Genomic DNA, 27,847 nt, shown 5'->3' on the forward strand with positions numbered 1-27,847 from the left:
AAAGGTCATCAGTGTTTCTATAACTGAATCAGTCCCTACATTTGTGAAATGTTAATGAACACTTTCCAGTTGAAAATATTTTTCTAAAGAATGTTCTCTTTACAATTGTTAGACTTTCAAACAGCAGTGGTGTCCTTGCAAGTCTCCCCTAAATGATGCCTTATTCATACATTCACATTTAGATTGTGGAGACTTATTTTACTGTCATTTAGGTATGTACAACTTCCACAAAACCTCAACCTTTTGCTGGTACAGAGGGCCCTACATTCTCCACGCTGTTGCATGCACAGTCTTCAAAAGGCTAGACAGAGCAAAAATGAACAAACTGTTTATAAACACCCAGATCCTCTGGCAGAAGTTGTTGCAAAGAGGATGCAGTTAATGTAGATATGGCCCCAGCTGCAGTGGGAAAAGTTATGGTTTCCTGGATTTCTAAAGACTCTTTACCATGAAGTGTAATGGTGAAATCTTCAAACTGTGAAGCTTTTGACACCTACTTCATCTCCTTCCTGTGCAGTACAGAGGAAGATATACTGTGGGGACATAGCAAGGCTGAGCTGGATACCTTGTGAATTCTGCAGGGAACTGGGAGAAGCTAAAACAGAGCTGATGCAGTAAGGGCAAAATCAAAGCAAGAAATGCTTTGCCTCTGTGCCCAGTGTCTGCTCACTGAGAAATGCTTGGCCCGAATGAATGATTAGAGACCACAGCATCCCAGATGCCAAAGCTCGACATTATTGGGAGGGATTATCCAGGTGCAATTGGGGAAAAAAAAACCCATGCAACTTAGATAGTTTACAATATAGTTCTCCACAGAAAAAAAACATGTGCAAGCAGATTTCCCCAAATTGCTCTCTGTCCTGCAGAATTTCTTAGTTCTTCTGAAGATGTGGCCAGCCTGGACTTGGATTTTTATTCCATATTCACTCTCCTACCAGATGAATTGTGTGGTGTTTGGACCTCTAGAATACTATTTCATGAGAGAGAGTCCAATGCCAGGACTGCTTTTAGTGCCATAGACTATCTTCTACTCATTTCCTAGCCTGGGGCTGCTGTGGAAATGTGTTTCTGTGGCAGAAACTGATTTTATTCTCTAAGAGGAGATTCTGCCTGAAATTTTCTCTGGCTAAAGAAAACCAGGATTTGTTTTCTTAAATTGATCAGGGTGATATAATGGGACAATGCAGATTCCTATGGGATCTTTAAGAGCTTCTAATGAAGGAAAAGAACACTGAAATGAAATCACTTAAATGTGGAAAGAAGAGAAAACTGAAAGTTAACTCCATTAAGTAGATTCACAAAAATTTCCAATGAGTAGTGACTTCTTTCTATGATTTGGCATTGTGCTTTCCCCTGCAGGTGACAGGTATTCATGAAAAAGGATGGATGATTTGGATGTGGCCAAACAAATGTTTGTTCAATTCAGATTCTCCAGCCTGCTCTTTCGAACGGTGCAGAAGGCAGCTCCAGCTCCCTGGCTGCTCAGCATGGTGTGCTGGGGATGTAGGGGGGAAAGAAGAGCTTCTCCACTTCTTTGTGTAACTGGGGACATGCTTGCCCCACCTGTCCTTGGAGTGGTGAGGTTGTGCTGAAACTGGGAGATGTGTGGTTTTAGTCAGGCGTGGCATAGCCACACTGCCATAGAGGTGTGGAGGGCATAAGCGACCTTTTGAGATAGAATTTCTAAATGTAGTTGTAAACCCCAGAGCATCCAACTCCTTCTCCTCTCAATATTTTAAAGTACATAAAAAATCCCCACTGACACAGTTAAGCACTCTTTCTCTTTGTGTATTTGTTTAAAAATCCCAAATTAACTTTGAACATCCACTGATGCTGTCCACGTGCTTTCCCTTTCAAGTTGGTGCACACAAATAGGTGCACTCACTCACTCACTCACTCACTCACTCACTCACTCACTCACTCACTCACTCACACAATGTGACTATTTCACACACTGATTCATCTTCTTACATTTTCTTCCAGTGTGGTGAGCTGCTCATCGAGTCTGACAGGATCTGTGCCCAGTGGGAGGGTTCCTCTTCCCCTGTCCTGAATGTCATCTGGGAAATCACAGGGATCAGTGGATTCTGCTATTAGTTCTTCAGTGGCATTGATGACTTTCAGGACTTCTGTAGATATGTTGCAGAGAGAGACAGCAGAGTACTTCTATTTTGTTACAAGAACAGACAGAGAAAACAACAGCATTAAATTAGCACAGAGGGGTAAGATATAAACCACCTTTCACTAATCTCTGCTTTAGCCATGCTAAAACCATATCCATGGCTCTCTGCTGCAGGCACAAGAACCATGTAATGGAATTGAAATTTATTTACCTTTTCCTCCTTCCATTTCTCACATACCCACACTGCTACAGCATGCAAAGTAATACACACATGCAATTATTCTACAACACAATTCTACTGGAGGGATGGTCCAAAATCTTATCCCAAAGGAGCACACAAATATCTAGCTTTAAACTCTAAGTAAACTACATAAAGCTTAAAGTTCTGCAAAAGTGTTTTAAAGAAGTTTTAAAACACAACTTTTCTTTTTTGGATACTGGCAAAGAGATGTGCAAACATCTGTGTCTGTATCCACAGAAGCCATTTCATTGCGGATGCAAACATGGGAAAGGAATCTTCAGCAGCCCTGTAAGGATAGCATTTTACTAAAATGCTTACTGTGAATTCAGTGATCGCCCCAACTAAACAAAGATTGAGCTAGAAGTGTGCTAGCACTTGTATACTTTTTTTTTAAAGTTTCAATTTACCTATTTTTAAAATATGGAATAAATTATATCAGATACCAAGGCAATGCACGCAGTTTTATCAGTTTTTAAAAAATAACTGAAAACTTTTTCATCAGTGTTCCTTACTTGTAATTTTTAACTAACTGCTCTGATTCTTATGATTCTCACATAGCTTTAAGCTTCAGGACAACTTCTCTGATGAAGGAATAAAATTTTACCTGATGCACCTTCAAGCATCAAGCTCAACAAACAAACTATACAGCTTGGAGACTCAGCCAAAGCTTGTTGAAGCCAATAAAAATACTGTAACTGAATATATGTGCAATATCTTTAGTGTTGCTTTGCCTAAAAGAAAGTGGGAAAAAATTTAAACCAGAATTTAATTCATTCCTTAAATACTTATGTATGTGAACTAGGGACTCACTTATGTATGTGAACCGTCTGACAAAGTATCTACAGATCAGTACTGAGGAAACAGATAGTCTTTGGATTCTATACAGTAAATTCTATGGTACAAGAGAGTATAACTGATTAAAAATGTCGATGGGCAGGACACAGGAGAAATAATGTTCTTTTGATTCCCACAATTTCTGATGAGTTAAACTGGAACTTTCTTTATCTTTTTCATTATCTCTTTTCTTTAATCAGCTGTCTATTCTTATGTTAGATAAGACTTTTACTGAAAAGCTACATTTTTAGCAGTACGTACTCAGTTGTTGTATATCAATACATTAAGGCATCTTTAGCACTATTACTCATCTGAATTACAAGAAATAATTCGAATGAGAGATTAAAGAGAAGAACAAAGCAAATATAGTGTGCTACAGCACTCAATCTTTAGCTTGTTATTAGGACAGCTGACACAGCCCCAAACAAGCAGGCCTGGGACTCTTACTGAGAACAAATACTTGAACCCCATGAATAGCCTACTGTTTTTTTCCATTTATTTTCACAAGTGCCAATTAGGTTAAAAAAGATCAATAATTTTATAGGAAAGAACAGAAAAATCAATGCTACTTTCTTTTATTATTTACTTCCACAAGTACCTAGTTCTTATATTCTTCAAGTAGTGAACAAAAAAGGATGAAGGCTAGACACTACATATTCTTCATCATATTCACTGATGTATGTTCTCCATTTCGAGAACTGTAGCCTCACTTTAGTGTTCATTATTTCTTAATTTTTTTTTATTTTTCTTTGTAGTTAATGATGAATTTAAAAAAAAAAAAAAAAAAAAAGGAATAAATTAAATTAGAAAAAGCTGTTTTTATACCACAGTATGAGAATCCATATTGGCATTTTTTGCAGACCAATTACTATAAAAATTTTTTCTGTTTTCCAGGTAAAGTGGTCTGTGATAGAAATCTGTGCAAAATCAAGATTTTGAGTGAAAAATGCCCTGGGGCTTCTCAAGAGGTAATGGACAGGGGCAAAGAAGTTCAGCTGGAACGGAATGGAATATTCTTTTCATTTGGAAGATGATGAATGATCACCTAGTCCAGCTACCTTACTAGTTCAGGGCTGACCAAAAGTTAAAGCATGTTGTTAAGGATATTTTCCAAATGCCTCTTAAACACTGACAAGTTTGGGCATTGACCACCTCTCTAGGAAGCAGTGTTTGAGCATCTCAAAATGAAGAAATGCTTCCTAATGTCCAGTCTAAACTTCCACAGGTGCAGAAATGTGATTTGTAAAAAACTGGATACTGATTTTCTATATATTTTATCTTCCTTTTGAGCAACTGTCAAATGCTGTTAAGGCAACTCATGTTCCAAAATAGTCAGTTTGCAAATATTTTAAGGTACTCTACATATAATTATTTAACATTTGTAATGGGAAAAACCCAAAAGAAATCTAAAAAATAATAATAAAAAAGAAAATGTGTCACAGGGTTTTAGTGCTTCACAAATGTCTCCCTTTCCCGACCACCCATGTCAAACTTAGGATTTACAAGATCATATAAAAATCACCTGAAATTCACAGACATACACACATCAAGATCATCCTGGTAGGTGGATTTCAAATGGTTCCAAACACTTTTTGGTTGTCTAATTTATCTTGCCCTTGCAGGAGAGGTCACTGTTTACACCTCTCAGTGACTCACAGAGACAACTGTCATGCCATGACACAGGCTCTGTCTTGTCAAGCAAGTCAGAGAACTAATATGGATGTGGTAGGTGTAGAAAGCAATCTCTGGTACAAATATCCAGCACAGGAAAGCTAAGTGCAACCATTTTTCTCGAAACGCTGGGATGCATTCAAATTTCAACTGTGCTACCCTACTTTTGAACTAACACCATCACTCCCAAATCAAAACCATACAGCAGACCAAGTATGAATGTTTCACTAGTTAAGATTTTTTTTTTTTACTGAATTTGAGACTAAGCATCTAAAGGAATGAGCAAAACATGCATTTATCCTTTTTATGATAATCAATATCCATGGTCACCAACATGTTAAGGACACAGTCAAAAAAACATGCATGATTTTTCTGAGTTCTTTGTAGTTGAGTTGTAAAACCAATGAAATGCTAAAAATTTTTGTGTATGCAAGTGTTTGCCCAGAATATAAAAAATACCTTGTAAAACTTCTTTACTGTTATTTCTGTTTGTCAGATGGAAAGTATTCCTATTATGAGAAGATAATGTTTCAGTGGTTTAAACTGTTAGCAACTCCCCTTTCTTTCTGCTGTCTCTCTTTCCTTTCCCTGTTGATGTTGACAATATCAACATGTTTAACTCAAACATGCTACACTGGAAGTGCTTTATTTGCATTCTTGCACAAGTAGTAGAAGGAAAACAGGATGATTAAACTGAAGCAATATTAAGTACACAAGCTGCTAAGAGCTGGTGAGCATTAAGTTTTTGTATGCATCTCAGCAGCCTGTGACATTTTCACATCCGTTCCTTTGCATGAACATTATGGCTTTTATTTTTGATGCTCTTAAAATAGTTAAGTTCTCTATCACTAGCACTATGTTTTTCTGCCCATTGTACTCAGCCATTAGCGTTTTCTTTTTTCCTGTCACTACGATGTCATCATTAGGCTCTTTTAAAGAGCATGGGAGGGAGTGACATGCAATTCAACAGAGAACAGTGACATGAACAGCTAGATCAAGAAGTAGAGCAAGAACACCTTTCCATCACTAGCAATCCTGGCAGTATTGACCACATCCTTGATGACTTGTGGTGCAATCATTTTTAGCTCCAGTGTCAAGGCGTTATATCATGCACTGAGTCACAGTTGATATCCCTCTTTTTATGTAGGGAGTTAAGGGGAGCTGGGGAGAAGATAAGTTTTACTTTGCACTGATTAACTCATCCTTTCAGAGTAACCTGACTGAATCCAAGCTGGGTGAAAACAAAAGCAAACTCCAAACCTGTCTCACTCATCTCCCCGCCCTATGGGAGTTTATTGTACAGTTTTGAAAAGGCCCTGAAAAGTCCACAAAAGGCCTGCACAGGCCAGCAAAATCTGGGACACAAGTTACAGTGTGGGAAGAAAAGAGCCATCAGTGCCCAACTATCTGTGGCAGTCATCAGCCCCGACCTTCAAAAGTTCTTTGACCCAAAAGTGAGCCCTAACCACTCATCACAACAAAAACTGTGGGGGGGGGAGAGGGGGGGGAAAGGCTAATTTTTTCCTGGCTGTTTGATGGATGTTTGACAAGTATACCATGATAATCTGTGATATCAAGGAATTACTCTTGTCTTCAAGATTAAGACTTCCTGCCTTGACCTTTAACATCAATATCTTCATTTATGGGCATTCCTTTAGAAAAAGAAAGTGAAATTATCTTATAGGCTGAGAGCTATTATTCTGCTCATACTCTTCAAAGTATAACACAGAGAAATAAAGTCAGTCTTTTTGATTGTGCTAGGCAATTCTGAATATTACACTTTACAAATTCAATCCACTGTCTTAGTATTGTTACAGATGTTATCCCTATTAACTTTTAATGCCTTATTTCTAGAGACAAATGGCCTATAATCATGTGAAAGGAAGTGATTCTCCAGGAGGTGAAATATTATAGGCTAAATTGGAAATTGAAATATTTACATCTTAAAATCCACACAGGTTTCTGATCTACAATGGACACAGACTGATGACATTGCACAAATGGAAAAACACTTTTTCTCTAATGATGTTATTACTAAATAAAATCAAGATAATTAAAATTCATGGGACTAAATTAAGAGCAAGGAGAAAAGAAAAAACTGAGAGGAGAAGTGTCTTGCTAAATTAAGCATCAGCTTCTAACTCAAAAAAAGTGATTCTTATTTTATGACTGAGAAAATTATGTATGACATACTAAAAATAGCAGGTAGTTTAAAATATAAAATAAGTATATATTTGCTCAGGGAATATAAGGAAATTATTTTTTAATATGTGATCCTCATCAGCTGAGATTCAAATAGAATGAAGCCTCTTTCCGCCGAAAAGAATGATAAGCAACAGTCACTAGAAGCAATGTGAGAAAATATCTACTTACTGTACAAAATCTACAATGAATTAAGGGTTTTGGTTATTTTTTAAATTGAGAGGTTAGAAAGATTTTTGAAGACCACTATGGTCAGAAAACTTCCTTCCAGATTTCTTAATATAGGTCAGTACATAAGAATAGAAAATTCATACACCTTATCTTTGTTTTCTGTTCTTCTTTACTGATAAAACCAAATTTTCATCACAGGGCCAAACAAGGGAGCCAGTCTGCTCCACATGTTAACTGTAATTTTAAAATAATTTTCTGCAGTGATTATTGATTGTGGCCAAAAGGTATAGTTTTTCAGGACTAATATTTCCAGGGAAACATTTTGAGTTTGAGAATGTTGATTGGGAAATGTGGAAACCCTCAATATCACGTTAAGGCATCTCTTACTACATCAGAGATGTAAGAAGACAGAAACAAAACAAAACTTTCTCACCTGCTGCAATACAGTGGATAAAAACTGCAGCTTTAAATGAAGATCAAAAGCCTTTTGTTTTTCCTAGATAGTGGGAAAGCAGTTAAATAAAAAGGCAGAAAAGTTATATTAACAGCTACAGAGGTTAACAACTATATAGGTTCAGACTTACAGGGAAGCTTAGGAGAAACAGCAAGGAGAAAGAAATTACCACGATTTAAATAGCATAAACTTTAGATTTTACATTTATTATTAAAATATTTAAAATAAAGCAATGCCTAATTTTATTTTATTTGTGAGATTTAGACTAACAGACCTCATTGAGACAGATATTGCAAATCACACACAATTGTTTATAAAATGAAACAGAGGGAAAACACTATTTTTCTACCATCACAAGAAGTATCACTAGGAATGGAAAAATACTTTTGCAGCAGTGTTAAGAAGAAGAATAGCCAGCTGTCTTCACTTTTGGAGTGTACATGGCAGCAATTTGGACGGTAGTTACCAAAGAATCTGTACCTCACGTATGCCAGAGTCAGATGCCCATGTGGCAAAAACCTGGGCTAAGTTAAGTAAGATGCCTTGTGCCAAATCACTTCCTACTGTTTGCTGCTGTCCCTCTCCTGGCCTCACTGTCCCAAAAGAAACAAGTAAAACTCTTCATAGTACAAGTCTCCAGTGACCAGCCAGTAGGCTTACAGTAATCTCCCCAATTTCCTTAGGCCTGTTTAAACTGAACAGACTGGTTTTGCCTTGAAGTAATGACAAAACCACAGTTGCCCTGATGGCTGTGCTGTGATAGAAGTATCTTCCACCTGAGGAGCAGCATTTCTTTGAAACTCTTCCAGTTACATCTGAAAGACCTCAGATTTCACTGCCAAGTCTCAGGACAGCTTACAAAAGAAGAATAAATAGTAGCAAAAAATAGTCTATTTTCCCACGATTTTCTTCCAGCAGCTTACACTGATGTTCAGTTTTTCTGCAACTGTATCTGTAGAATGGCTTGAACATTTTCTTGCTAAGTAAATAAACCTTTGGCAAGGAGAGAACTGAAGGAGATTACCCTTGCATGCACACTGGGCAGAGCTGGCTTGGGTGTGCATGCACACAAGTGTCAAAACTGAGACTATGAGAAAAAAGCTGCTTGCAAAGACACTGCACTCCCCATGTGAAGGCACGGAAGTGTCACCTCTTCTGCCCTTCACCAGTAGATCCAACAGGGCTTTGATTCAGTTGCTCAAACACAGGTAGACGAAATACAATTTGAAACAGCTTGAAGTATGTGAGGATTTTGAAACAACACTGTTGGATATGACATGGACCTGGGAAATTCATGTTTCTTCTGAACTACCAGCTTAAGGCCCTGTGGGCAATCTAAGATATCTCAGAAGTTTTAGCTACATCCATACTTATGCAACTGTATTGAGCCCAGAAAGTGTCAGAATTGGACGTACACAAATATCACTGCTCACTTTGAAAACTATAAAAAATAAATGTTTATGGTCTCGATACTTGAAAAGGAAGACTCAGATTTTGACAACATAAATTTAGGATCAGCTTGAAATTTCATGTTAAAGACTGATTAATAGCAAATACATAGGAGAAACACCTTGAATGGGAATTCTGTCCAGCAAACCACTTAAACCTCAGTTTAAAGCTGAACATATAATTGACTGCTTTATTAAATTGAGAACTTAAAACATTGGATCTATTAGTCCAATGTGAAGATTATTGTCTCATACTTCTTTCACCTTCCCTAACCAAATCTTTTTTCTCTGCTGTCATTCAAAATCCTGTGCATAGATTATTTGCAGTTCATAAACCTTAAAGATCACATCTTACAATGCTGCCCACATTCAGTTTTCAATCCTGGACTTTGGGAGATTGCCCAGATAATATAACCTTAAAAGCAATGGTCCATGAAAACACAAGAATTAGTCCGAGCATCTTGCACACAAAAATCTGAAACAACAGACATACAAATACCTTCTAGGCTGTTTACCCAGGAAGATATCATTGTACTACACTGTTCAGCATTACTACCATAATAGCAGCAATGTAGTAAAGCTACTGTACTTACGCTGTTTTGTTTTCTGGCCGAAGTGACCCACGTGGTTCTCCTTTAGAAAATTTTACTCAGAGACTTCTAAAGCTTTAGACATATGAAGCTGGATGGCAGTTTCCTATAAACCCCTGCCTGAACCAAGCCAGCCAAACATACCCAGGATAAAACACGAGTCAAAATACCCAGGAATTCAGTTAGTTGCAAGATAATGATCACAAAATCTATGACATCATCTTTTGTGAGGATTGTGCCTGTACCAGCACAAGTGCCTAAAGAAGCCCAGCCATCAGGAGACACATGCTCACTCCTGGAACTACAGCACCGTTTCAGTATCCCAGACACCCCTGCTGTGATGCTTCATCAGGTCTGTGATACACAGGAGGGATTCACTGGCATGTGCATGTCCAATGCCATTCTCCAGCTCCATCAAGGCTGTGAGCAGATGTCTCTCCACTGACTGAGTACAGTGAGCCCCACGCCTGCCTGACCTCCTTTACCAAGCCCTGGTCACCCCCTCCAAGGCCAGCCCTGAGCACAGCCACCAGCATACACACCAGGAAGCTTGCTCTCACTTCTGCAGTAACATGCATCCACGTGCACAGATACTGGATATTCTTCTTGCTAAAAAGAGAGAGGCCAGGCAGATTTTCTAACAAGTGTCAATCTCATTATACCAGTAGTTGAACAGTGCTAATTTACCCAGTGAACAAAAGTAAGATGTACTCCTTGAAACAAAGGAAATAGACCTCTGGCAAAAACCAACATGATAACATTACTCATAGTTCATAACCTTCCCCAAAATACAGTTTTTTAAAACCTAAGAAGAATAAAATGTTTCCAGAGAATGGAAGCATAAATATTTAATGAAAATATTATTTATGCTGTTATTTATACTGTCAATGTATGAGCTTTGACTTAGGAAACAGGATCCCACTGTGCTACTTAACAAACTCAGAGATTATAATTCAGAAAAGATCTGTTGTGTCACGTAGTAATGTCAACAGACAACAGTAGGATTTAAACAAAGTTACTAAGCCTTGGTTCTAAGATTCTCTGAGCAGAAGTAAATGCATAAAGGAATTTAAAGAAATTCCTTAAGCACACAGCACATTGCATCAAGCAAAGAGGAGAGAAGCTCCACGTTACTATGGAAGTTTAACTTGCTTGCTCATTGGTGTATCGTAAGCAAGTTGCAGTACTAAGTAGAAGGAGAAAAAAGAAAACACAAGCAAGGTTTTAACAACTATTTCAATTTTTATTCTATGTGGAATAAAAATTTCTATTTTGAAAAAATGGCAGGAGCTAATCTGTTGTTTAACATAATGTCTATAGTTTCTGATAAAGTGATCACAGGGATACACTGCGTTCAAAATGCAACCTGCTAGAATGCAATTCTGGCATATATCATGAAATAAAGACCCAGTCAATTTATCTTCATGAAAGCATTGAAAGAGAAGGAGAATGTATGGATGAGAGTACAAACTAAATACACCCCATTTATCATGCTAACCACTCTCAGGATAAGTACCATTAAGATACTTCAAAGGGAGTTTACACTTTGCATTTTTCTTTAGGCATTTGTTTAGGATTTGGGGAAGTAAAGCAAAAACTAACCAACCAATAAAAAAAAAAAAAAAAAAGCAGAGAAAAAGAATTGTGCAAATAATTGTGCTAGTACAAGATGTTTCACAGACAACAGTTGCACAATCTGAATTTTGGTTTGTTCACACCTGAAGTTTAGAGGGGCTGAAGGCCAACTCTGCCCTGAGCATGGCTTTTGGTGAAAACCACGGCCTCTCACTGCACAACTAAGACAAATGGATTTTCCAGGGCTCTGCATACCCCAGAAAGACCATAAACTACTTCTGTAGCCTAAGAAGCACAAAATATTTTCCATAAAAACAAATGCTGCAGGATTATGTTTGTTTTAATATGAGACCTGTGAATCTCCACAAGACCATTTTAGGCAATCGCAAACTGAGGGATAATGAAAATGAGGGTGCTGAAAATCTAAGAAGATTTAAGTCTAAGTCCCAAAATTGACTTGTGTTAATTAATACCAACCTAAATCCTCAGGTATCCCAGATGAACTAAATAATTAACTCAAAGGTCATCATATTCAAATTTACATCTTAAAGGCAGATATTCAACTCAAAAGCTCAATATGAAGTGAGAACTGAGAATCCATAAATGCCAAATTTCAGCTAACTCTCCATTACAGATAATTTTTACCACCGCTTCAGATCATAATACGCTAAATACTCTTTTTAAAGCATCAGCTCAATGTGTGATTACATGAGATTCCCAGTTTCCATTAAAACAGAAGTCCAGGTTTTTAAAGATGCAGACAAATGAAGGTCAGATAAGCACCAGGTACTTAATTTCCAGTGGTTCAAAAATAATACATGTTTTAAAGTCTTATCTTATGGTCAGAACTAAAAATTCTCAGTGATTTGAAGTTGCTGAAGTGTTCCAGCTTATTGTGTTGGTTTCACGTGCTAGGGGGGAGGGGTGGATTTGCCTCAGAGAAAGCTCCCTGAGGCTGGGGAGTGGGAGGGGTTCTCCCGTCTCTGGGAGCTTCCCCTGTGAGCTGCTGGCACCAATCAGAGAGCTGATTTGGTGATGGACAGCTCAGGAAACCAATGGAGGCTTATTTCGCTTTCACAAATCACAGTGGATCGAGTTAACTGCTCTCTCTTTCGGCGTCCGGCCTCCTGAGGTGCGGTGGTCCCTGGCTGGGGCTCCAGCCCGGCTCCGGGCTTGGCCTGGGGCCCGGCTCGGCACGCCGGCTCTGGCTCTGCGGGAGGTCCGGCTCTGCACCCCGGCCCTGGCTAGGCGGGGGGGCCTGGCCCGGCCCCCGGCCCCCCCCCGCAACCGCATGGCTCTGGGCAGCCTCGCGTGGCCTGGGCTTGACTCTCCATGTGGCATGGCCGAATGGGGGGGGGATCAGGGAACCACCAAAGGCTCTCCCTTACCCCCTTCTGAGAGAAGAGGCCTCCAACTGCCCATGTGGCTTCTTCATGATTTGGATACAATTTTAACTTCTTTATGCCTGGATAAGATTCTTGATCTCCTGAGCTCCCCTGAATGAGAAGGAATAAAGCATGGAGACTACAGAGGTCAGCGGAATGGAGATAAAGCTCCTGATGGGAAGAGATTGAAAAGATGCAACTGATGAGTAGCTGAAAACCTTATTTGTGGGCTAAGGGGATTGTGACATCGCTAAAATTCCTTTAAACTGTGAAATATACTTGGGGAAGTTTGGATGCTTGAGAAGATGACTTTTGAGAAGATGATTTTGGGTAAATGGAGCTCTCTCTGTTCTGGGACTGGAATATGAACAGAGACATTTGATAGAGAAGGAGATGAAGAGAACTTTGTTTTTCATCAGCCTTGCTCTAAAAGTGGTACCCCAATTGTGTAACATAACCCATAGCACAGCTCTGGAAGGACTTGAAAAATGGGAGGAGAGTCATAATCTGCAATATTTTCCCAGGCGGATGTAGATTGTGAAGGTGAAGACCCCCCCTAAGCCATAACTAAAAAAAGAGACTTTTCTCTCTTAAGTGAACTGGAATAATTATTTGGGTGGATAACTGACTAAAGTGTTTTTTGTATGATGTTGTTAAGGAATGTGGAATGAAGGGAGGAGGGAATAATCTAGGAATTTTATTCTGAATTTCTTTTTGTGTTATTAATAAATTTCTTCTTGTACCTTTTTAAGTTTTGAGCCTGCCTTTTCTCTACTTCCAAATCCTATCTCTAAAAGAAATTAAATATATTAAAATTGGCAAAACCCAAGTCACACTGTAACACTTATGAAAACAGAATATTAACAAAGACAAGCAGCATAGCTAAAATATAAGCAAGATGGCTAAAGTACAGTATTTATGTTCAGGAACAAAAAGCAGAGTCTAGGCACTCCAGCTCTCATTTTAATGGTGTAGAACTAATGTTTCTGTATATTTAATTTGAAACCATATACCCAGGTCAGAAGGCTGCTTTGACCAATAATGGCAAGTCCTAGCCTGAAAGATCTGTAAATCCCTGCAAGTGCATTCTGCAACAATCAGGCTTTTTAAAGAGACAGCATATTGGGACTTCTGGCTTTGAAGGTATCTAAAATTACTGCTTGCCTGAAAATAGATTTTCTGTGCTTGTCTTTCACATGACATCTACTCATCCTACAGTTATTGCAACTTTTATGAGTCTAGGTATGTCTGTACTTTAGACTGCCACAGCCCCAACTGATATTATACACTGCCATCTTCAGCACTTCCTTGTAAGATGTTGGCAGCCAACTTTCCAGAGAGAAGGCATGTCAGAAGATTCTAAAGTACATTTAAGGACAACTGCCAAGAATAAGAATGAAAGCAGCGTGCTTCTTTCCCTGCATCTGGAGAAGTTTCCCCTGCCAATTCTGCTGAATTCCAGACCATGGAGAGTACTGGAGTGTTCTGGTTTCTTTATTATAAACAAAAAGAGTATATACTACACTCCCCACTCTCCCCATCAGGTATTTAAACACATTGAAGAGATTCTCCCAAGCCTTCTCTTCTTTTCTTGGATAGACAATGGCAGCTCTCTCAGCCTCTCCTCATGACAGGTGCCCCATTTTTTAATCAATTCAGTGGCTCTTCACAGGACTCATTTCAGTGTGTCCATGTGGACCTTGTACTAGGGAGCCCATAACAAGACACAGTACTCCAGAAATGGCCTCACCGATATTGAATAGAGGTGCATAAGCTAATCACTTCCCAGGTGCAGGACTTGCATTTCCCTTTGCATTTGACTGCTAAAAGTCTTGTTAAAGCCAAAATAAACACTATTCATAGCTCTGTCTCAGATTGCCATGATCCTTTGAAGATGAACCTCACAATGACATGGGCCAGTTCCCTCAGGTCTTAGAAGCCCCCTATCAGACACCATGAACATGTACACATCCCAGTTTTTGAAATACTTGCTAGCCTGCTCCTCCTCTACCAAGGATAAGTCTTCACTGTTCCAAGGTTTTCCCACAGGTCTCTGGGGCCTGGGATTCTTGAGGGAAAATCTTTCCTGTAAACTGAGGTGAAAACAATCTTGTGTAACAGCCTTTTCCATGTTCTGTGTCACCAGATCACTGCAGTAGTGAGCCCAGCCTTCCCTCATCTGCCTTTTGTTGCTGATGGACCTGTAGAAGACTTTTTTCCCTTTGTGTATCTTGACAGATTCAACTTCAGATGAGCACTGGCTTTTGTGACACCATTCCTGCACACTTAGGCAGCATCTCTATCGTCAGCCTGGGTGACTTGATCCTGTTTTCACCTCCCAGTGTATTAGTTTTTTATATCATTTGAACAAAACACCTTTTAAATTATGACAAATAGATTTCCTTTATAGAGTTGTCCATATCGCTTGTCAAAGCTGAGCTGCTGTGCACAGAATACCCCAAAAGGCAAGTCAAGATGTGCAGCAGACTAGAAAAAGTCTAAGTGTATCTAAGGAATAAGAGTGCTTGACTGGCAAGGGGCAGCACTGGGCTCCTAGAGCACCAAATTCAAGTATGCCACGTGATCTGAAGAGAAATTCAGAGGTAGAACGGGAAGAGAGGATGTGGTAAATCCTGTGAGTTACACTGAAATCTGCTATCTCATTGTAAGAGTGAGATGGCACAAATGAAGGATCTTAGGCACTATCAGAACTGACACTGAATTTCAGTTTCATTAAAAAATGTTACTACCATCAGAAACCTATTAGTTGACAGGGTAACAGGGTTGGAAAGCTTTAAAGAAACATTAAATATTTTAATAGAGATGCAAAAGAAGAATCTATGCCATCAGCATGAACTAGATAGTGCTACAAAGAGAGGAGCAATTAAAAGGATGGAAAATACCACTTAAACTGTCTGGTTAGCAAGGACGAAAAAAGAAAAACTGGATAGGTTTTAAAATAAAAAAGTGGAAGTCAATTTTCAGTCAGTATAAATTGACATAATTCCATTAATATTACCATTAATATTACCCAGTTAACAGTTTTGTTGCACAAGCTAAATTCCCTGCTTGTAACTGATGCTGTAGGCTGTCTGTTCCTCAAAGAGAGGAAAACACACCTTAACTGAACCTTTATCTACACAAGGGGTTAGGCTCAGACTGGCATAAAGGAATTCAGGGGTTTTTTAAGCAACTGAGTTCAGTTTTCTAGCCATATTTTTTTCTTTTTGAATCTAACTCTTACAGTACTATTCCTAGTCCTTTACCACTTACCTTCTTTAACTCTTCCTGAATACTTCTGCCATTTTCTTCTGAGGACAAACTCTCCTTCTGGTTTTCCAGGTCTACTCCAGGTTCTGACTCTTGTTCTTCACCAGATGATGTTTCCTTGTCACTCATTTTAGCAGCAAGTTGAAATAACCTAGATTTAAGTTCATCCTCCATAACTTCAGGTTTGACATGGTGCTGATCCTCATTGCTTAGATCTGTTTCTGATAAATCATCAAAATCCTACAAAGACATTAGAAAAAAACATATAGTTCTTGTGTAGGCACAGAAAGCTTTCTAACAAACTATAGGTATGACACTCTGCAGGGAAACTAGAAAGAAAGCACACTAAGTGTTCTGATAAAAAAATGAATACCAGTAAACGAACACTTGCTGGATTGTATTAATCATTCCTGCTTACTCTCATGTTATCTAAAAAAGGAACTATCAATATCACTATGTATCTGTGAAACTAAGAAAACATGCCTCTATTTCCCATTCCCAGCACTGCCATCCCTTCCAGGAACAGTGCAGATAAATGTGCAGTCTGGGAATTAAATAACCGTGCAGTTGTGTTCAGCTTTCAGTTGAAAGCTGTGCTTGCATTCCCTGACTGCTTGGTCTCGTGCATTATCCATGTTCTTCTTAAAGACTACTGGAAACAAGTTTTGAAAAACTTCTCTTCTGTTACATGATGTTGCTTAAGATTGTTGGTTTTCACAGTGATTATTTTCATAGGTAGGTCCCCTAGAGATTATTTTTTTCCAAGTCCATCCTCCTTAGAACAAGTTCAGTCTTCAGGAGCACCTTCTGTTCTGAGTCTTGCATCCTTAAATCTGGGAAACACTTAAAGGGTCACTTAAATACACTGGGTGCTACATAGACAGCCACAAGTTTCTTTGGAAGCTGAAGAGAAGAAAAGCAAAATTATTTTGTAAATGTTTATCAGAGTGTCTGCCCAGCATTTAATAAGGTGGAAAGGGGGATAGTTTTGTTAGCACTTGCTGAAAAAATCTGATATCTCATAGTTGTTCTAAAACCTAATCTCCAGGTATACATCAATTCATTTTCTGGATCTGTGCTGTCTGATTAGGATCCAATTTGCCCTGATTTCCACTACAGCCCCTGGAGAGAGACAGGCACCTTCCAGAGCAACCTGTTCTACCTACAGCATTTCCTGCCCTCTGGAAATGTTCTCTCCCTGCTGTCTGCAGAGAGAAAGTTTTGAATCATTAACTTGTTTGGTGCTTCAGCCAAGTCCATGAAATAAGATGGTATTAGATGAATTTAAAAGTGACAGATATATTGAAATGGAGCATAATTGTGCAAAACCACCCAGAGGGAGGCTATAAAGAATTCAGTCTGGGACTGAATTCAGTCTGAGTGGTAGGCACATCTCAGCAGGTCTAGGAGGATGATTTGGAGCAATTCTTAGAGAGGAAATTGTTCCTATCTGCCTTAGGTTCTCATACCATGACAAGATCAGACACTGCTGGAAACACTAAAATCTGTGCTCTCTCTTCCATTCATTTGGAAATACATAAACAGGAGCAGCTGTAGCAGCACTGTTCAGGGATGAACCAATTACCTCCAGTTCTCACAGGAAATGTTAACTCTGCCCACTCCCTCACAAACCCTACCCACCAAACTGCTTTAAATGGATTGACACATTGTGTTCATGTCAGTTCTCATCTTACATACAGTAAACTCGACTGGAATGTTCAGCACTTTCACAGTGTTCTGGACAATTTATCTCCGCAGTTACTTGCAATTCAATCAATTGCATAACTAAATTACTATTTTATAGTTCACCTTCAGGATGCAGAAGGCCCTTTTAGAAAAATCAGGATTTGAAGGAACAATAGAATTTGAGAGATACAATAAAAGGGGAACCATGGATTTATGCTGAAACTCTTTCCCAAACAATCAGCTTTTGCAGAATAAAGAGCCTTTTCTGCTAAAAAGCTGTTCAATGATCAGAAACAAGATTTCAAACCAGTGTGTTTTCACTTCAGTTTTATAATATTACATGCTCTTATATACATGCAAAAGACTGATGTATTTCACCTCATAAATTAAAAATCTCTATCATAATGATGTTTTCTGAAATTGCAAGAGAAGTTTTCTTCAGACATTTCTTGCACGTCACTCTATGACTTGTTACAAATATCAGAACCAACAACCTGCCAATGACCAATACTCACAAATCACTAAACTACTATTAAAAAAACCCCTGAAACCTGTTGCTGAATCAATGAGTCCATCAGTTTGTACCCAGGAAAGGAACAGTGATAATTTATGTGATATACAGGATAGAAAGCACAGCTAAACTGTGCACTTGTATTTTGTATTTTATGAGGATACAGTTTAGTGAAGATACAGCTCATTAAACCTCAGCTATTTACAGCTAGGTATCTAGTCTAAGCTAATTACTGGAACCCTCTTTACTTGAATTACCTCCATTTATTTAAGTGGTATCTCCAAAAAACCTGCTCTCATCTACCAAAACACCTGGATTACAGCTCTGCACTAGGGATGTGGGCTTACTCTAGCAGTGTTGATGAAGATTGAGCCAGTTTACCTTGAGTTCAAGTCTGCAAGGAAAAGAAGAAAATCCGATTCTATAGAGACATTTGAGCAGATCAAGCTTGTAAAGACAAGAATTTTGTATTCTTGTTTAAATGAGCTTACAGATATGTGTATAAAATCTAGTGGAGCAGTGAGAGAGGCTGGCAGTCCAGAGTGGTGGATTTTTCAAAACTTCCTCCTTCCTGACTGCTGTACTGACAGACTTCACTGTGCAGCAGGACATGCATGAGTCCTCTGGGGTCTTCTTAAATAGGTCTGTTTAGCCTTAACTGTTTAGCAGCTTTACTGGAGTAGCAGTGCACATATACACCCATGAAAAGCATCACAAGCTAATCTAGAGAATCTGTATTGACAAGCAATATGACAACTCCTCTCAATCCTGAAGAAATACCAGTCTTCATAGGATCACACATGGCAGCAACTTAAAGATCTTTTTGCTAAGTCTGCCAGCACAGATGAAAGTCATGAGATGCCTTGGCAACCCCAGGGTCTCATTCTGCATCAGCTAAATCTGTGTTTTGAATACATATTGTTTCTTGGGAGAGGACTCATCTTGAGAGTATTGACTGTATTACAGCTGAGCTCAGGTGTGCCTACTATTCATTTTTAGCTTTCCAACCTCCTTTAAATGAGTGGGCGGATTATCTATATTGGCTACAGCTGTTAATTCCTGTGCACATGAAGAGATAATGATACCTTACACTGCTGCACTTCGTGGTTTCTGTTAATAGCAGGCCTTTCTGTTGGGCCTTTCTAGTGGCAGCAAACTATTTGTGAGGAGATTATACCTCTTTCATGGATTTACAAGTTAAAAAATGCATTAGCAGCCACAAAAACAATAAAATAAATAAATCAAAAGGTACTACTATTATTATTTAATAGATGCTGTGTTAAATTTTGTTATACTTTACTGCTCATGTTTTCACTCTTTCTGGTAAGTTTAATGACATTTTTGTGTCATTACACAAATCATTGTGTAAATTCCCATTTGCATCCATCAGCAATATATAACGCTAATGACTGCAGAAAAAAAATAAAGGACTATGATTTTATCTGGTGACTGAGTTTCTGTGAGGGCCTGGCAGACTGACAGAGCCACGAACCCAGTTTCACTAAAAGAAAATCAAGTGTTTCTATGCAAGCATACATGTTTTAGGAGACAATGAAAACAAGAAATACACCTTTACTCATAAATAGTGTCCAAATCCTTGCACACAAATGGCTGATAACTCAATGTCATCAGAGTGGACAGAAACAAAATTTAAAAAAAAAAAAAATCTGCAGAACAAAATCCATGTTAAATTATAAATTCCTGAGAGAAAGTTCCCTTCATGTAGGAACCAAAAAATTGGAAACTAAAATTTTTAGGAGAATACACTAATTGTGAGGTTTGCAAGCAGTTTCTCAACAAGAGCCAGAGTGATTTCAGGGAGCTGTTTTCAAAAAATACAATCCCGTGGGAACAGGCTCACCCCTTACCTGGCTGCAGGGCAGGAGGGCTGTAATTAACAGGTGGGGTCTCCTGATCAAAGAAGCAAAGTCATAATGAGAGCACTTCTTTCACTTGAAGCAATTAAGCCCCTCCACTTTGCACCAGAAACATAAGAACTTCAGCTACATTAAGCAACAATCATCTCCTTCTTGCAAAAAGATAATGAGAGCCAATATATCAATATTATTATTACTAATAGTATAAACTATTATTATAATTATTAATAATAAAAGCAGATAATGAATGGTGGCTTGAGTGTCCATTTTTGTAAAAAGTTACCATTTGAAAAATAATAATTAAAAGCAAGGTTGCACTTTCCAGTTCAGTTCCCACAGAAATACAAGTCTTTCGTGGTACATATGCAATCAGATATTATTTAGAGCAGGACTTTGGTTTTATCAGGACAGTTTTCATATCTTGCTTAATGACTTATGTTTATGGCATCTCTACAGACAGCTCAGTAAAGAAGTTTGTTCTTTTACTTATCATTAAGCAAAAAATTCCATGGATACAGCACATCTTGGTATCTGTTCTCGATTTCTCCTTCTAAGTCATTGAAGACTTTAAATAAAAAATTCTCTCTCAGTCACGAAGTCAGCATTCCACTGTTGTGTCTAAAATATGTTTTAAAAATACATGCCACAGCATTATCCTAAATCTAGGAACTGGATCCTGATTAAAAATACCCGATTTTAAATTGAAATTCAGTTGTCAGTTATGAATTGACTGCAGTTTTTCCAGAACATTACTGCTTACAACTCTCTGGACTCAGAGCAAAGAAGAAAAACGGCTTGTTCTCATCTCACTGAGAAACTTGAAGAGTAGAAAACAAGAAAGCAACCTTCACTATTTGAAAATTAAAAATGAAACCCCAACTTCTAGGCTGATAAACTGAAATCCTGTTCTACAATGCTGATGAAAACCTAATGGTTAACGAATTATCATATTATTATTACAATGCAGTGAAATAAGATTATATTCCAATGCAGTATAGCAGTGAAAAAGTGTGTTTCTTTACTGCAGTTGACATATAATCAGTGATTCAGTGTCTAGTACCTTGGTTCAACAAGAGTTTAGAAGAGTTTGCATGGTCTCTGCAAACTCTGCATAATCTCATCATGTGGAAAGCTATGCCTGGTTTAAGAGCCTGCAGTCAGTCATCTTAAGTCTATGCTGTCTGCAGTTCACACACCTACGCCATAATTCCGTAGAACTGTTTATACATAGGGCTCTCCTTGCTGCAGCCTCAATCATTTTACCAAGATCAATACATTATTCTATAGAATATATGAAACTCTGACATCCCTTTTATCTCATTTTCCTGAGCAATGTAAATGATGTCTGGCTAATTCTCATACATTAAATCAGGTTCCTTACACACATGACAATTCTACTTGCTTCCTAGAATTTTTCAGCCATGCTCTAAAATGTGGTAGTCAGTCCATTCCTGCTGCCAGCAGTGCTTGTTTGCCAGAGGCTGGAGTAAAAGTTCTACAGATGTGAGCACCAGCTGTCAAAACAGCCACCTCTGTGTGCGTGTGTGTGTCCAAATGCCAACTAAACACATGCAAACCCACCCATAATAAATTTCCTAGTGAGTATTTCATTGCTTTGAAAACAGTGGCATGATCTGGAGGCAGTGTGCCTCTGCTTGCCCCACTGAGGCTGAGGGAGCAGGGGAGCACAAACAGCCTTTTTTAGCCTTGAGAGTAAAATGAAGGGGAGAGGGTGAGAATCCCGAATCTTGCACTTTCAGAACTACAGACAGGTTACAAGAGACAAAGCAACTCGCAGAAGACTTGGAAAGAAGAATAATTTTCCACACCAGCTTGCACTTTGAAGCGCACACTGAGTTGCTAAAGGATGCCATCATGGATGTGTGGGAAACACCCTGCCTTTCTGACCTGACCTGGATGAGAGGTTTAGATTGGATTTTATGAAAAATTTCTCCACAGAAAGGATTATCTAGCACTGGAACAGACTGCCAGGGAACTGGTTGATTCACCACCCTGGAGGTATTTAAAAGATGTGTAGTCATGGCACTTAGAGACAATGTTTAGTGGTAGACGCAGCAGTGCTGGGTTGACAGCTAGACTTGATGATCTGAAAAGTATTTCCAATCTAAATGACTCTATGATTCTATAATGTCTCCAGGACCTTCTCTGTGAGCTCTGATCTTCCTTCTCTGCATATTGTCTATTGTGATTAGGAAGCCACAATATGAATACAGACACACAGAGATCATGCACAAATACACAAAGCCAGAAAGCTAAATGCTGAAGTCTTATGTACAAGATATGGTCTTTGTGCAGTCCCTGTAAAGCCTTGTAATTCTGCCTGATGTTCTAAGAAGTCAGTAATGGCCACTGATGTGTCATCAGATCATATTACAATACATCATACTCCCCTTCAATCACTGTTGATTTTAAACATGTGAGGACATAAGTATAAATGAATCAGTACAGAACACCCCAAACACCCACACTCTGTCCTAGAATCAGATGGAATGGGTCCAGAATTAATGACATCCAGCATGAAAGCCCTGCTGAAATCCTATAATCCTAATATTGACTGTACTGGTGTTTTTCTATAAGAAATACAGGCTAGTAGCACAAGAAAATAAAAAGTATTCCAGGCATCCTAAATTTGGTCAGTTATCTTTAAGACTGAATCAGGCTACCCATAATCAGAGGCACAGGGAGAAGACAGCCCTCAGCTCCTTGCTTCAGGCTTATTATTACTCTACTGCAGCAATGATGCAGCTTCAGGATTTAAGAGGGGTAGGATGTGTGAAATGGAGCTGGGGGTCGATATTCTCCTGAGCTTGTGTGCTTGCACTGCTAACAAAATTCTGGGGGACAAATGGACCCCTTAATATCAGTCCCAAGTCTGGACAAACTCCAAATACAGGAGACTTCTTGGCTTTCTGGTTATCCAGCACCTGTAATTTAAAAGAAACGTTTGCTGTCTTCAAGCTGTATGAACAGTTTTTCCAAGTCTGAGATATTACAGTTCAGGTTTTTGCTTGCTTGTTTGGATTTTGTTTGTTTTCTTAATGAATTGACAAACTATTTAAATGGAAGTAGTTTGCAAACACTCACCCTAACACATCAGAACTCATCTTAAGGTGACCAATTAAAAGCAGACATCATTTGGACTGGATTTCACAAAAAGCCCTTTCTGAATTTCTGCTGCTCGTTAGATTTATCCTTTACCAGAATATTTGTAGGCACCGCAGAGCAGATTCCCAGGCATATGAGTTATTTCTTATACCAAGAAAACAGACAACAACCAGTACAACAAAACAAGTGATTAATTAACATGTCTTAGCTGTTGACAATCTTGAGGGTTTTTTTCCTTAAGAGCACTGTATTTTACATCAATAATGTCTTTGATTGGATTAAAGTGGCCTATTTGAGAAAAAGGTAGAGCTTGTCTAACACCCTACTTTTTCTTCTTCTTATTTAGGAGACATGAGGAACATAACGCTTGCAAGAACACTCCACCTCCTACTCATGATTCACATGATATTGCCAGCATAGCTTAATTAGTTCTGCCCAGCTCTTTTTGAAAATGCATTTGGTAATCTCAAGCATAATTACCTGACTTAAATTAATCTTGCTGGTTTTTGCCTGATTCTTTTCTTCACATAAGTCTTCAGAGATGGCTTTGTTCTTCTTCCACCTTCTTGATCTCTTTTCTAAATCATAATGGACTTCTTCAGTCTCACTGCTGTCTGAGTACTCCAAGCTGGTTGCCTGTGGATTGAAATTTACATCTAGTTCTCCATGGAAGTGTTTCTTTTCCATTCTGGGCATATCACTTTGAGTTCTGCTTTGCAACCAGAGAAGTTTGCTAGGTCCTTTAGCTTCCTGGGAAGAGTTTACTGAAGATGTTTCTGAATCGGACAGCAGTGTCTCAGTGTTGGTGTATAACCCAGAGGAGGGGGAGGTCACTGCCTGGTACTGATCGTTGCCATAAACCCACTCGGTGCCATACTGGGAGTTGGAGTAGTAGAAGTCGTCTGGCAATTGTCGAGGTCTCCGGCGCAGCTTGTTCAAGGCCACGTTCCAGTCATAGTCATCCTCGCTGTCCGAGCCCATCTCGTCATAGGCAGACACAACGCTGGACTCGTTCTCCAGAGCTCTGAACACCTGACTCTTTGGTTTGGCGAGCATTCGGGGACGAGGCAGAGCGACATTCTGCAAAGCCACCCAGTTTCCGTCGGTGCTTTGGAAAACAGAAGGTGGACCTATGAAAAGGAAACAAGGACAGCTGTGGTCACACACTCTGAAAGGCTGCTTTTACTTGCCACAGGTTGAAGTTTCAACAAAACTAACAAACAAATGCAAGTGCTGCTGTCACGTGAACTCTCTTGTTGAGAGCCAAGCTGCCCTACTACTAGCTACCACTTTAAGTCATGGTGATGACTAAAATGAAGAGTACTTGGACCAAAGTGTTTTTGTAAAAGAATTATTAGTAAAGACTGATGGAACTTAAGCATACAGGCATGTATAAACCCTGAATTTTGCAAATGTCTTTGATTCTGGTGTGCAATTCTGGTGCCCCATATTGAAAAGAAAAGATGGAAAAAAGAACCAGAGAAGAGCAACAAAGGATGTACCAGGTTCTGAAATGTCATCCATTCAAGGAAGCCAGAGCTCTGCTATCTGGAGGAGACAAGACTGAGAGAATACATGATAAAAGTGATGGGGGAATCTCTTCCAACGTAACTACAAGAGGATATGAAGTGAAGCTAGAGAAATCAAAGTTCTAAACAAACAAAAGAAAGAAGTGGGATGCAATGGATACCAGATCTATGGAGCTTCTTGCCTAAGGTTGCTCTGAATGCTTGAAATTATCCATGATAAAACAGAGATGGCTATGAAGATGGAGGAGAAATCCACTAAAATTTACTACATACAGAAAAACACTTCTAGCTGAGTTAGTCATTAAATTGAAAGTTTTAGAGGTTTAGAGCCTAGTTAGAGGCAGTATTAAAAATACTTGCTTTGTTCTAATCTCTCCTAGATTCTTGCTTATGGCTGTTGTTGTACCCCAGACTAAATATCAAATGAACCTTCTGTCTGACACAAGCACTGCTGCTCTTGTATCCTTCCACATTTTCAGAGTATGCCTTACAACTCCAACATAAAAACCAAAAAAAGTCACAAATATGGTCAGAAAGTGTTATTTAACTCTTATAACTCTGAGAATTGCATTTCTTCTAAATTTAGATTTAATTTCCAATCAAAATTGAAAATTCCCCTCATGGGGAATATGGATGTGTGACAACTCTGCCTTCTTCAGCACTTGAAAAATATATCTAATGCCATGGATTTACACAGTAATCCAGCCTACTGAATGAACTTTTCAGACTTAAGGATTCCTCCTATGGATTCACATTTGTTATTTTCAGAAACCTATAAAAATACTTAATACAAACCATTAGTTTTCTCAAAATGTAAGCAGAAATTCACTATTTTCAAAAGGACACAGTAGTATCTGGGTCTGTTGTAGAATATAATTAGGCATTTTGCATTAGATGGCTACAAATACTAGGATAAAAAGAAGATTAGTTTTTTCCCTGCAACTGTTCATAAAGAACATTAGTATGCAGTAAGCTGTGCTTAGTTAAAATAAAAAAAAAAGTCTGAGGTGCACTACTACCACCAAATCACTCCCACAAAAGCAAAACAAAAATTAAATGGTAATTAAAACTTAGGAGCTATGAGAGTTTTATGACAAATTTTGCATTTATTCCTCATTTGAATAATTTTGGCTTGTTTTCACTTTCTATGTTTTAAGTTAATTCGGAGAACTTGAGAAAATCCAATTCTTACTCCTACTTAAAAGGAAATCAAAAGAATACTAGTTGTCTTGTAGCAGTGGCCAACCAAGCATATAACTGAAGCCAGATGTGTAAGGAGAACTAATAATTCTATATTTTAATCCCTGATTTTGCAGGGAAAAAACCCCAAACAAACTATCAAGCATATGCTTGCTTATGCTTGTTCACTTTTCTCAACTATACTAACTAATCTAAGTATAGGGTCTCTTGAGAGAGAGAACCTTCCTTAAAACATCATTCCTTCAAACACAGCCAACAGCTCTGCAGGATATAAATCTCCATCAGGAACTGAATTCATCTACATCACATTATACATATGTAATGGGGAGCCACAAACTATTTTTCTCTCCCAAACCATATCCCCTTATTCTATTTAACAATACCATGTGAGAATCAGTAAACCAACCTCAGTTAACTGAAGAAAGGACAGGATAGTAGCTGATTACATCTTAGAGGGCAAACAGAATAGAAAGCCACTGAGAACTCGATATTCAGAAAGCTGACTCAGTTTTATCCCAGTTTTATTCTGCAATGTCAAGTGTTCCCTTCCTGATTTTTCAAAATGAAGTCACTTACTTGAAAGAATGGCTTTTTCACACAATTCTTTGGGCATAAGCTATAATTCATCCATGAGAATAGGAAAAAAATATTTAAGAAGTTTCATTGTAAGACTATTGATAAAGGGGGGAGGGGGAAAGCACAGTATCATAATGTGGCTTTTCAGTCATCATTTAAACCAATATGAACTGCATTGAAAAAAAAAAAGAAAAAATAATTATGAACTATTTGGCTACGTGACTAAAAAGCCCATTGATGTTACCACTTCAGACTCTTGGTTGAGATTTCTCTTGCTTTCTGTATCATTATACAAAGCTGCTTATTACTGCATAGGTGAGACACCATACTTACAGATATTAGTACAATCAGCTATTTACTATTAGCTCAATAGGCACCACAATTTCAGCACAAATGTGGTTTTTAGTTGAAAGAAGCAGAACAAAAACAAATCCTCTGCATTGAGCACCCAAAAAGAAACTGGGTCAATTTGTTGTTCTGCTATTGTTAAGCAACTGTTAAATACTAAATTGTTCAACGGTTGAATGCAATGGGATTCAAGTGTGTTCTTAAATTTAATCACCAAATAACTGCTTTACTGAAAATAGGCCTTCCTCTAAAATACTCAGGAGAAAAACATTTCTGACAGTGGGTTGATTAAGAAATTCACAGAGTAATGAATACTTGGTTAAGTCAGATTTTAGTACTACTTTAATATTAATTTCTTTCAAGGGGGAGGAGAAGTATTGAAGCTGTCTAAATTTCAGTCTCCCCAGTTGTCAAACTGGCATTACAGATAAACAAATTGAATGGATGGGCAGCCCCAGTCCCCTGGTCCCCACCAAACCCAAACACACATTTTGACAACTCCTGCTTGCCAGCACCTAGTGAGGCAGCAGTGGGAGTTACAGCACCAGAGAACTCACCCCACAAAAGAGGTTTTCCTCTTGTACAGCTTCATGAACCAATGTGCTACAGGGGTCAGATGGGTTCTACAGCTGCTACAAGAGAAGAAGCAAGAACAAGCAGATCCTGCCACGGGATGACAACACTTGGAGCCAGGGAATGCTGCTGCAATGAGTTCAGCTCTTCCCCTTGTGCAGCTGTAGGGGTAAAAACTAACCAACTCTATGGTGAGGGAGTTGCCTGGTGCTACACTCTTGTACACCTCACAAATGCTGCAGCCAGAAGAGAGACAATGGACACAGGACCACCCCAAGAGCAGGAGCCACAGCTGCAGAAGCACAGAAAGGGTTAGGTTGGAAGGGACCACAGTGGGTCAGCTGGTCCAACCAACCTGCACATGGCACAGGATTGCATCCGGGTTCTTGAATATCTTCAGTGAAGGGGACTCCACAGCATCTCTGGGCAACCTGTTCCAGCGCTTGGTCACCTGCATA

At 38.8% G+C, this 27,847-nt stretch overlaps 1 protein-coding gene across 2 annotated transcripts in view; it reads right to left on the bottom strand.

Annotated features, from left to right (window-relative positions):
* MYRIP (myosin VIIA and Rab interacting protein) overlaps nucleotides 1-27,847 on the bottom strand; it is a 203,019-nt gene that overhangs the window by 8,261 nt on the left and 166,911 nt on the right. For both annotated transcript variants that reach the window (XM_056483448.1, XM_056483447.1), the window contains exons 10-13: nucleotides 27,745-27,840; nucleotides 23,644-24,293; nucleotides 15,967-16,203; nucleotides 1,972-2,166 (exon numbers count right to left, since the gene is read on the bottom strand). In XM_056483448.1, the coding sequence (XP_056339423.1) occupies nucleotides 1,972-2,166; nucleotides 15,967-16,203; nucleotides 23,644-24,293; nucleotides 27,745-27,840 (1,178 nt within the window). The remainder of the gene's footprint in view (nucleotides 1-1,971; nucleotides 2,167-15,966; nucleotides 16,204-23,643; nucleotides 24,294-27,744; nucleotides 27,841-27,847) is intronic.

Source organism: Oenanthe melanoleuca, chromosome 2, assembly GCF_029582105.1.
Source record: "Oenanthe melanoleuca isolate GR-GAL-2019-014 chromosome 2, OMel1.0, whole genome shotgun sequence".
Taxonomy (NCBI): domain Eukaryota; kingdom Metazoa; phylum Chordata; class Aves; order Passeriformes; family Muscicapidae; genus Oenanthe; species Oenanthe melanoleuca.